The sequence below is a fragment of the Ascidiella aspersa genome, chromosome 9 (assembly GCF_963924565.1).
Source record: "Ascidiella aspersa chromosome 9, kaAscAspe10.2, whole genome shotgun sequence".
Taxonomy (NCBI): Eukaryota; Metazoa; Chordata; class Ascidiacea; order Phlebobranchia; family Ascidiidae; genus Ascidiella; species Ascidiella aspersa.
Genome location: NC_139455.1, coordinates 18989759 through 19002288, shown reverse-complemented (window position 1 = coordinate 19002288; position 12530 = coordinate 18989759). Strand labels below are relative to the sequence as shown.

General features: G+C 33.5%; 1 protein-coding gene across 1 annotated transcript; it reads left to right on the top strand.

The window, feature by feature from the left end:
* Positions 1 to 4326: 4326 nt before the first annotated feature.
* On the top strand, positions 4327 to 11578 carry LOC146133431 (cytochrome P450 2C3-like). Its single transcript, XM_083397745.1, has 7 exons — positions 4327 to 4404; positions 4601 to 4710; positions 8088 to 8209; positions 8927 to 9051; positions 9904 to 10048; positions 10634 to 10797; positions 11264 to 11578. Exons 1-7 carry the CDS (start codon positions 4327 to 4329, stop codon positions 11576 to 11578), a joined length of 1059 nt encoding a protein of 352 aa, XP_083253871.1.
* Positions 11579 to 12530: the final 952 nt, after the last annotated feature.

Sequence of the window (12530 nt, the reverse complement as noted above, 5' to 3'; positions counted from 1 at the left end):
AAACAATAAACAATTTGAAAAGCTGATTAACATTTTTACAGCGATATTAAATAAACATGCGCCTTTGCGCTCAATGACTAGAAAGGAAAGGAAATTAGCAACAAAACCCTGGATATCCAAAGCAATTTTAAAATCAATTAAAGTAAAAAATAGGAAGTTTCGAAATTGCTATAAAACAAATGATGCAACAAAAATTCTAGCTTTCAAAAAATACAACAATCTACTTACGAGGGTAAAAAAAAAAGCCAAACAGATGTACTTCCAAAACCAGCTAAAAAACAGCAGAAGCTCTTGTGACACATGGAAAATAATAAAATCAATACAAAATAACATCCAACCAAAACACGTTATAGAAAAATTAACAATTGACAATAGGGAATTAACATGCCAAAATGAAATAGCTGAAACATTAAACAGACATTTCATAAACATAGGAACTACAATGGCTAATCAAATCCCAACCGCAAATCACAAATATCATGAATACCTTGGTAAAATAAACTCCACAACAGACTCATTCTTTTTTTCACCAGCCACAGAATTTGAAATTAAAAAATACATCAAAAGTTTACGTATAAGGCAATCTAGTGGCCCACACAATATTCCAATAAAATACATACAAATGGCATCACAAGTTTTGTTCACAAATTTACAACTCATGCATAGCGAATTCAGAATTTCCAGAATGCCTCAAAGAGGCACATATAACACCCATACCAAAATTAAGTAGACCAATAACACCTAATGACTATAGGCCAATAGCGGTTACACCTATTTTTGGAAAAATATTTGAAAAAGTAATGCACCATCAACTTCTAAAATTTTTTGTAAAACATAAAACTATTAGTAAACATCAACACGGATTTAGGAAATATCACTCAACCTCACTTGCCACAACAGAATTATATGAAAACCTATTAAATAACCAAGAAAACCACAGATATAGTTGTGTAGTTTTTCTTGATTTAGCCAAGGCCTTTGATACCATAGACAACCAAATATTACTTAAAAAACTAAATCATTATGGTATCAGAGGCCCACCCTTGAAACTAATAGAAAATTTTTTAAGGCAAAGGAAGCATAGTACAAAAGTAGGAAAAACTCTTTCTAATCCGTCGATGCCTGTATGCGGTGTCCCACAAGGTTGTATATTAGCACCTCTCCTGTTTCAAATTTACATTAATGACTTACCAATAAACTCAAATATAAATTGTAGTTTATACGCAGATGATACTGTCATTTACTCTTCTAACAAAGACATAAAACAGCTTCAAAAAATAATTCAAATAGATATAGAAAAAATTGACCACTGGTTTCGGGCTAATAAATTATCAATTAATCATTCTAAAACACATTACTTGGTAACCAATTCAAATTTGGAAATAGAAAATCAATTCAGTATTAAAATAAGGGATAATAAACTGAAACAGGTAAATTCAGCGAAATATTTAGGCCTCATCATAGATGATAAATTGTCATGGATACCTCATATTAAAATGATTGAACAAAAGATATCTAGGGGAATTGGACTCTTATCAAAAATGAAATATTATTTGGACACTCATGCACTTCGCCTTTTGTATTATAGCTTAATCAATACTCATCTTCGATATTGTGTTGTAACCTGGGGTAGAGCTTATCCAACTAAATTAAAACATCTTGAAGTACTACAGAATAGGGCAATCCAAATTTTAAGCGGCACCCCTCCTAAAACAAGATTACTTCCATTATATCATAACCACTCAATTTTAAAATTGCACGACCTAACCAAATTGGAAATATTGCAAATAATTCATAACTTTAAAAACAACAAATTACCAGAAACATTGGCAAATTTGATGGCCCCCCTAGAAAACTTACATTCCCATAATACAAGGCTGCGGGATAAACAAAACTATTTTCAAGTCGGCGCCTCCACCAACTCAGGAAGAAAAACCATAGGATTTTTAGGGCCAAAATATTGGGAGAATTTAGATATAAATATTAAACTATTACCATACAAGTCATTTGTTAAGGCAATTAAACTAATGTTGTTGAACTTTTACCACGAGGGAACGTAAACACAAAATCAAAACAAACCCTAGGCAATTAAAAAGGTAAAATTGGCTAATCTGCGAAACAGGGGTAATAATGAAGTATTTTAGATAAGAAAAAAAACACGAGTTGAAATTTTAGATAAAAAATATAGCGTGCAATCAGTTCTGCATCAATGATTGTCATAGCATTTATTTACAATGGGGGCGCCGGCTTAGAAGTAAACTGTCAATTAAGTTTCCAAATGTAACTCTAATTGTGTCTAATATAATGTATTTTGTTTTAGATTTTCGGTTAATCATGTACTTACGAACAGTTCTTTTTGTAATATATCTTGTTTCGTTTACTTTTCTTTTTCCTTGTAAATATGCTTAGCCGTTCCCTGGGGTCTACGGACTCTTTTTTTTTTTTTTTTTTGGTGTTTGCATATAGGCCTATATACCGTTGCTCCAAAAGATTTATAAATCTACTTATCTATCTATTCGCCGTGGGCTCGGCGGCGTACCAGTAAAGTGTTTAAATAGGTTTTCAAACTTAACGCTTATTGTGTTTAATATAATGTATTTTGTTTTGTCATTTCTGTTCTGGATATACTTACGAATAGTTCTTTTTGTAAAGTATCATGTTTCGTTTTCATTTTCATTTTCTTTTTTTTCTTGTAAAATTACTTAGCCGTTCCCTGAAATCTACGGACGTTTTTTTTAGTTTTTGCATATAGGCCTATATACTGTTGTGCCGAAACAGTTTCACATCTATTTAACTATCTTTCCACAGTAGGCTCGCTGCGTAACAGTAAAATGTTTAATAAGTTTTCAAATGTAAAGCTAATTGTGTTTAATATAATGTATTTGGTTTTGTATTTACGAATAGCCTTTTTGTTGTAGCCTATCTTGATTCGTATTGCTTTCTTTTATATGAAAAAATAATGAACTTGAATTGAATCACAGCCAGGGGGCAGCTGACTAGATGACTTAACAGTCTTTCGCCGCCCCCTGGGAACTACGGACGCTTCTTTATTATTTCAAATTTTGCATGCATGGTACCGTTGTTCCGAAATAAATTTAAATCTATCTATCTATCTATCTGTATTGCAAAATTTATTGCTTAAAACTGAAATGATTTAGTTTAGTATAGGGTTACCCAATACCCATATCCAACGATTATTCGATATGTCCCATGTTTTGGCTTAAACTACATCCTCAGCAATACAAAGAATCTGTCAAGGTTTTGCTTCTGCAAGATAATGCGTTCTAAATTTTTTGCCTACTCAGAATCCTTACGATTATATATATTATTGCAAAAAAAAATAATGTTGCGCAACGTAGAGTGTGTATTAACGCTTAGAAATGTTGCCTGAAATATGGCTACTTAGAAATGTTTACGCTACCTTACGGAGAAATACAAGAAACTGAGCCAACAAAGTGACGTGGTGCGCAATGCTGAAATACCTATATCAGTAATAATATACTTGGGTATACTATGCACGGATCTGTAATGTAGCTTCATGATTAATTGTAGAGCCAAAACTGTCGAGTAGATTGACAGCATCTTGAGTATTAAGACGTTTCGATACGAGCTTGTATCATCTTCAGTTAATGTGACTGAGAAGCAATTCAAGCATCACTTACTTAAGTAGGGCGATTATTTTTTGACCTAAAAAATAGGAAATTTTTACCTGAAAAATTTAAATTTTGACAAATTTTGACCTGAAAATAATATGTTTTTACAAAATTTTGACCTGTTAGAAATACATTGTTTTAAATAAGGCGTCGTTAATCACGCGTTTTTATACTCTCTATTGCTCTAATAAAGATATAAAACGGTTAAAAGGACTTTGAACCTATATCAAAACTATTTTTTTTGATAAAATGAACGATAAATTTCAAAATAACTGAACGACCAATTTCAAAACGCTGACTTTAGTTTTTTTTTAATTTTGTAAGCGATTTATGTGCATTTTTATTTAATTTTGACTTGAAAAAATTTTGACAAATTTTGACAAGTCAAAAAGTAATCGCCCTACTTATAAGAGATGGGACGCAATTGTTATCAGTTTAACTGAAGATGATACAAGCTCGTATCGAAACGTCTTAATAATCACGAAGCTGTAGATCTACTCAAACTTTTTGGCTTTGCAACTTATCATCAAACTGATAATATAGTTTTTTTTTTTTTTTTTTTATAAAAATGTTTTTTTACATTTTTTTTTTATTATAAAAAATGTTTTATATGGAATCGGGATTTTTTACAAAACTGACATTGTTTTCCAGGGCTGGATTATCTAATCACAAAATGGAGAATATAATAAATAACGAAGGAGATTCATTTATTGATTTTATATCTACAATAGACGGTCCTGTCGATTTTAAGGTAGGCCTGGGCATATTTTGTTTTTACATTAATGGTTAAAATTACAGTACTTTCTTCAAAATTAACACAAAGTAAAACCCTGTTTCTCAAATTTTTTTGAGTCAAAACAAATGTGTTGAAGTGCACGTCGATTTTTTTGTTTGAAAAAACGTTATTCTACAGAGAAAGCCATTTTCCTGTAGCATATTTATTTCAGAAACGCCTATACACATTATCAGCAAACGTCATAACTCGAGCAACGTTGGGAAAACATTACAGCTACGACGATGCTTACTTCATCAAGCTGATAGGCCACGTTAATGCTATGTGAGTGCAATTGTTAATTTTTATTTTTATTCTAGGGTATAGTTGTCACCATATTACAGCCCGCGGGACAGCGGCATATCTCCTTAATAAAGATGAAATATAGTTAAAATGTTATTTGATGGTTTTTAAAACTCTTATTTGATTAAATTTTAAACTAAATGATATATTTACTATAGCTCACTACAGTCTTTTTACTAGGTCTATTCATTAATATGTAGCGTTTGGAAGGTATTTTCCTATTTTTCGCTTCTACATTTGCCCAATTTGACGTCACTATGCACGACTGCACGTGACCGTTGTCTGCTAGCTGATGACCTAGCACCGATCAGAGTGCTAGCGGCCTTTCGCGATTATTTTATCACATAGACTAGCGGCTTGAATTTCGGCGAGTTACCTTATTGTGTGTAGCGCTGAGATTTGTGAATATACTCAACGAGCAATGTCAACTGAGTGAAGTGACTTTGTCTAGAGCAGCGGTTCCCAAACTTTTCTAAAAATTTTGCCTGGCGGACCCGTTGCAATTATTTTGGTATTTCGCGACCCTATAAATTTTCAAGGGTCAGTTGACCCATATTTCTTGTAATACACTATAGTGCAGTCACGATTCTTTCTAATGTAACAACCTTCTAACTCAGGGTGGTCCACGGTTGACTGCATCGCGGGCCACAATATTTCTTGCATATTCTTTGCGGGCCACATAAAGTAGGCTAAATGCGTACCAGGAGCGGGTCAACGTTTTTCGTTTGGTCGAGGCATGAAATGTTTAAAGATAACGTCACAAAGTAGCATCGAAAGACAGATACGCTCCAGAAACTTGCTTCTGTCGTCGAAATTGTGCGCAAATAAAATCGAATGTTAGGAGACTTTGAAAACTGGTGTGCGCGAAGCGCGAAAAATTTGCGTATTTGACAAACATTTTAATTAGAAGACTGTAAAAGAGATGTTGCATACTCCAAAATCGCTAAATTACAAAGACGTTATCATTTCGCCCAAAAAGGTTTAATTAACCAGATATATTTGGCTGAAATTGCAACTGGGTTTGGACCACCCTGTTCTAACTAATGGGAACGATTCGCTGATAGCACGTAATACAGCATAATAGATGCTTTATGATGTCACAATAGACATCATAAAACACGCTATATGATCGAATAATAAAGCATAACTAAAGACAATAAAGATGGCAGATAATGTTTAAAACATAGACTAATGTTTAAAAACTTAAAAGACTAATTCTCCTTGCGGACCCTCTGAAACTGCTGTACGGACCCCATTTGGTCCGCGGACCCCAGTTTGGGAACCGCTGGTCTAGAGTTTAGGAAGTTAAGAACACATATTTTAGCAGCCTGTTCTATTGAGTCAAATACAAGGGACTTGTAAGCGACTTAGGCAGCCGTCGGCTCTCGTCTTAAGAGCCAGCGCCTTCTTACCTGTAACTACAGCTCCCTCATAGCTAAAAATATTTTCTTCGTTTAGTTATATTTAAATTAGTAAGGGTTGACACAGAATTTTATATCCATCTTGCGATTATGTATCGTTATAGTTATCGCCCGGCGATAGACAGGTCTCACAGTCACCAGGCCCTATTTAAAAAAAGTTCCGAAAATCATGTTCTAGATCGATCCTCAATTCACCATATCGATTGAGTTACTTTTTGGTTAAACCTTACATAAGGGTCATTGATATTTCGCAAAACAAATGTTTTCCAAGAACAAGATATTAATTACCAAACAAATATCGCTTTTTAAACATTTAAAACCGTTTTTTACTTTCGCTTCGCATTCTGTTTGGTTTCTAAAAGAGACCATTTCGCCTAAGTTTATTTATCGAGGCCAAAATTAATTTTAAACAACTTACTTTCATCGCTGATAAGTACAGATTTATTACACTTACGTTAAATTCGCTAAAGAACTGAATGCTGCCCGGGTAGGCTACTACCAGGAAATTTTTCGCGTACGATTAGTACAGCGGTTCTCAACCAGTGGGCCATGGCTTATTGGAGGGCCATAAGAACATTTGAAGTGGGCAACAGACTAATTTAAAAAGCTAGATTTAGTTTCATTTGTGTCATTATATCAAATTTTACGGGAATAATGGCTTGGGGAGGAATTAAAAAGGAATGTAAATTTATTGTTCAGCGCATGCCACAGAATTTTTTTGCAACGTAAATGGGCCACGAAAGAAAAAAGGTTGAGAACCACTGGATTAGTGGTACCTATGTATATAAGGATTTCTGATACTATCGGACGGGAACCCATGCCCGATACATGCCGTACCGTCGGTACTTCTCCGATACTAGGGTGATATCGGTGCTAATCCAATACCAAATTATCATAAGAATTTTTTTAGGATTTGAGATTTGAATACAAAATAGTAGACTAACAACTTTCAACTAAATTGATGAACACTAAAGCTAATTTTAGTGTAACTACCTGGGAAAACTACCTTAGAATGTTGTAATCTTATGTATTTCGCTTGTTTGAGCATAGTAATGACTAGGGCCATTTTTATTTGAACCTAAAAAAAAATTTTTTTAATTTTATTTTTATCAAATTTTAACTTTATTTTAACCTAACGAAATTGCTTGTTTGTAGAGGCCACAGTTCTTCCTTGAATTAATACCAGTTACCCAAACATAATATTTTGTCAATTTCAGACCCAAACATGATATGTTGTCGCAAAGTCAAGGTGTTTTATGGATTTTAAAAAGTGCATCGTTTTTTGGCGATAGGTTAAGCTTGCTTAGGCATTTTTGTATTACAGAATGTCAGTAGGCTATTCCTAAAATTCAAACTGTTGATCTTCGAAAAGACCACGTTTATGAAGAGGAAGTGTTTTGTAACAACCAATAAAAAATGGATAATTTGCGATAAAAGTTACTGCTGATCCAAGTGGGGATTGTGACATTTTGCCTGCTTTTATGGGTTAATATGGTTTACTTGTGTCGCAGTTCCTGATTTACAATGCTTCCACGACGATTTTTACGTAAACTACTCTCAAGAAACACAAAAACTTTGTCAAAAGCCATAATTTGACGAATTTGACTTTACTAATAAATTTTAACTTTATTGTAAATTTTAACTTTATTTTGACCAATAAACCTCTTAGTAACAGTCCCCTAGGTGCTGAAAACAACTTTATTCTTTGATTCGTGGACAGACGAGGTCCTTAAATATTTTTAACTTTATTGACTTTTGCGGGCCCTAGTAATGACGCAATTTGGTATTTTATCGATATATTATTTTCGCAAAATATCGGGTATCGCAATTGGAACAAAATGTCAACCCGACATCTCTAAGCTATGCCAAAGTTTTTTAAAACACTGTTTTAAACATTTTTGGTTTTTCAAGTTTCAAAACAACTTTGTTGTTCTGCAGGTTTTCAGACCCCAAAGATTCTCCAATGGTCGGCCTAATGACCATCTTCGGATTTCTCACGTATATCCCACCCTTTTCGGGGGCATATGAGCGATATAAAGGACACGTTAAACATATTTTAGGTAAATGCTACTTCTAGGAACCTCGACGGAAAAGTTTTAAGAACTTGTTTTAAACCAATCGCATTTATTTTTCTCTAAAAAGGAATGTGGTTATTACAACTACCGTTACCAGTGTTGCAATGACTTAATTTATTGAAGTACATGCAAGTGTCTCTGTTTACAACTGACTTATTTTTTTTGGAAAAATGACTTGGATTGTTTTATGTCTTGTTGGATAAATGACTTTTTATTGAATTGAGGTCCTTGTGGCAAACGACTTGACTTAGACTTTAAATAATTTTTGGTAAAGTTTGTATAGTTTTTTACCCCTATCTCTGCCTGTAAAACAGTTTGCTCGTTATTATGCATTTTGTTATTCTTTGCTTATCAAAATGTCGCTCAGATCGGACGAAATAACCTATTTTAACAAATTAACATTTTATTTAATGATGTAGCCTAAATGACTTGACTTGGACTTGTGTTTTTTGCAATTGACTTACAGCAATTTGAAATGACTGGTCACAACAATGGTGAATACCTTAAACTATTTTAAGCTTTTGCTCTACTTATCGCAAACAAGGGCGTATCCATGATGATTTTTCTACGGTAAAACAAAAAAAGTGTTTACAGTACCACGGACGTTTTGACATTTTTAGTTAATAAACAACGTTATAAAATGCTTGAAAACGAAGTCATTTACAAACAGTGTATGTTAAAAACATTTTTTGTTTGTTCTAGAATTCATTCAGAACGTTATAGACGAGCATAAAAAGAATTTCGATCCCGAAAATATTGAAGACTTCGTCGATGCTTTTTCGGCTGAACAAATATACGGAAAGGATTCGAAACAACAGGGCTTTACAGTATGATAAACTTATATTTTTGTCAAACATTTAAGGGGTAAAAAACACGAGTTAATAACCTAAAGAGCAGTATAGTGTTCACTTCCATGACTTCCAAATCAATCATTGGACAAACGACTTAAGTTCAAGTCAAGTCGTTTGCAAAACATTACAAGTCCAGTCCAAATCCAAGTCAATTTCCAGTCAAGTAATCGGCATCGTTTAGAAAACATAAAAACAAACCTCTTTGAATATCAAAAGTATAACCCTATTTAAACTGGTAATTTCGTCCAAACATTGTGAACATTACTTCATATCAATAAGGTAGCACACAACAAGCCAGGCAAATTGTTTTACGTATACTAATTTGGGAATAAATCGATTGTATGAAAAAACTCCAAAAGACCTAAATCAAGTCAGCTTTCTTGGCAATTTATTTTTTAATTTCCTTTAATGTAATTTTGATACGTAGTAAAAGTTAAAAAGAATGTAACAAAAAATATATTTTTTACATATTATAATTGGCTCATAGTTTTTTAAATCTATTTAAATGTGGTAGGTTTAATCGCCTTCTTGTAACCTCACTTTTGTACAGCTCTGTCAAACTAGTTTTATTTAAAAATTTATTTGTTTTGAACTGCTGTGAGCACTTAGTGTATCATACAAGCTTATTATTATTGGTGTAGGAGTGGGAAATGTAAGAAATACCTCATTTTAATTTTTAGTTATTCCAAACCCGGTTACTTATAACATTTTCACAATTATCATTTTGGCTTGGAGGAAACGTTAAGCGTTTGTAGTTATAATATTTGAAAAGCAACATGTTCTTTCTCTTGGCCCAGCACATTTTTACCTTTAATAACTAAATCGCAGGACGAACAATTGTCTTGGGTTTGCTTTGACTTGCTGTTAGCGGGCTCTGAAACTACAAGCACAACATTATGCTGGCTCTTTGTGTACTTCCTCAACTTTCCAGAACAAGGAAAACTAGTGGAAAATGAAATATGCGACGTCTTAGGTAAGTCAAGCGAAAACTGATCGTGTTATTTAAGGATTGTTAAATACCCAAACATACAGAAAAGGGGTTTTGTTAAAGATTAAACCTATAAATAAAAAAGTTTCTATACGAGCCAAAAATCGAAACTTAACAAAATACTAATCACTATAAGCCGTGTTTGTTGCAATAAAAACAATCGAAAACCTTACAAAATACGCCATTTCTTGGCTCTGTTTGTTTTAACGCTTTATTATAAGTTATTATCACTTAAATTAGCAAGGTAATGCGTGTAAGCAGTTATTTTTTGAAGTGGGTAATAATACAGTGTACTGCTTGGATATGTCATGCTGTAAATATCTTTTAAAAAATAAACCAAATATCTGCGATAAGATAAACTGTAATGGGGATTTATTATATTCTTATTCTACGTTTTTTTCAGTCCTGCTTCAAAACATTAAATTAAAGAAATATATCGGGCTTGGAAATTTGCCTGTGTTAAATTGTGCAACTTTTCTTGCTGATAATGTAAATTTTAGTTTTGTTCTATTTATTGTGTTTTTGCGTAGATGAATGGCTTTAAACTGAATCTTTTTCGTAAACCAACAGGAACAGACGGTATACCAACTTCTAAAAAACGAGTAAATATGCCACTGACCTGTGCTTTCATCCAAGAAGTAATGAGGATTAAAGGCATTTCGCCGCTGTCTCTCATGCATTATTCGACCGGCAAAATCGAAATAGACGGCTACCTCATTCCAAAAGGAACAAAAGTTTGTATATTTTCAGTTTTTATTTTGTGTACTTACGCAATGAAATTGAAATCCACACGTCAAAAAGTAATCGCGAAAAAGAACTTTTATCTTTTTTTTTTCATAAAATTTATTTGTTTATTTTAGTGTTGCACGTAAAAAGATGTGCTTGCTATATGTTACTTTTATGTTATTTTTTTATTTGAGATAATGCTCATGATCGGGCGAGGTTATCAATTTTATTGGATTAACGTTTTATTTTTATATGAATAACTTGATTAGAAGGTAAACATCTTTAATAATGACTTGGCTGAGACTTAACTTGGGCAACTGATGACTTGACTGGGACTTGACTTATTACTTTTTTTGCAAGAGATTTGACTTGGACTTAAGTTATATCGCAAATGACTTGACTTGAGTCATTTCAAAAAGACTTGTTTTTAACACTGCCAAGCGTTATTGTTTACCGTTTTTTTCTTCTGTGCAGTTAATGGCAAATCTTGAAGGAGCGCACTTGGACCCTAAGACGTGGCCCAATCCAGAAAAGTTTGACCCGGGTCGACATATTGACGAAAACGGAAAGTTCGTTGCTTCAAACAAGATGATACCCTTTTCAGTTGGACCTCGCTCCTGTCTCGGCGAAAGTTTGGCCAGAGTTGAGACTTTTATTTTCTTCGTGAAAATCTTGCAGAGGTTTCACGTTAGCTGTGGTTCAAGCCAATTGCCCCCGATTGACAAGTCTATAATCTACTTGATCAGATGTCCGACCGAATGCAAAGTTAAACTTGAGTTGCGAGAATAAAATTAAAGCATTAACAGAACAGTGATGTAGCCTACTGTATTATTGTATAACCCATCGAGAATTTTTGCAACCAGAGTGCCTAATGACGACTGGATGTATATACTGTGGTAATAAATTACCATAAATGTTGTTAAGTATAGAAATGTTTTAATGATTTATTGATTTATTTTAGCTGCATGTCCCAAGAAACAGATATATATCTATTTTGAGGTTACACACGGCGTTTGTTGTACGTAAAGCGCTTCACAATGCTTTGTATAAACATTAACGAACTAAAACGGCGTTGCTACGTTGAAAGCGTTAATTTAGTCGTGCTGTCCAGGTACATAGGGAAAAACTAACCTTTAGAAGATGGCCCAACTTAATATACGACCGAAGTACTTCGAGCAAAGTTAGGCAAGATTATGAATTACAACAAAGTGTGTTGTTAACGATTGTTCATGGTCAGGATGACAATGTGCCGATACGAAACTGAACACGAACAGTCATGCAATTTCGTTCCATATATCAAATGTAGTGTTTGACCTTGGGTTTACATTAAAAAACAAGGTCTTTGGGTTGACTAATCTTCGTAACGCTATAGTGAAATTAGGTTTTAGGTTTATTAACCTGTAAAAAGAAACATTTAAACGTTTCAATTTCATAATTTTTGCTTGTTTTAACATAAAACAACCAAATTGAGATTAATTGGTTAATGTAGCATGAAACAAGTAGGCTATATGTCTGTCTAACTAGCAGTGCATCATATACGGTCATCAGTCATCACCATTCAACTAGCTGACACTTTGTGTAAGTCTGTTTTCCTTTTAAATTGTGACTGTCACGAACTATCTATTCGTAGCACGCCTGTCGAAGGTTACCGTCAAAATTGCGTTTAACGTGCCCGACATGCAATGCTATTCACGGCAGCCTGGACTTGAGTTTTATGCTTAACCAAAGCCAATTGCAACCT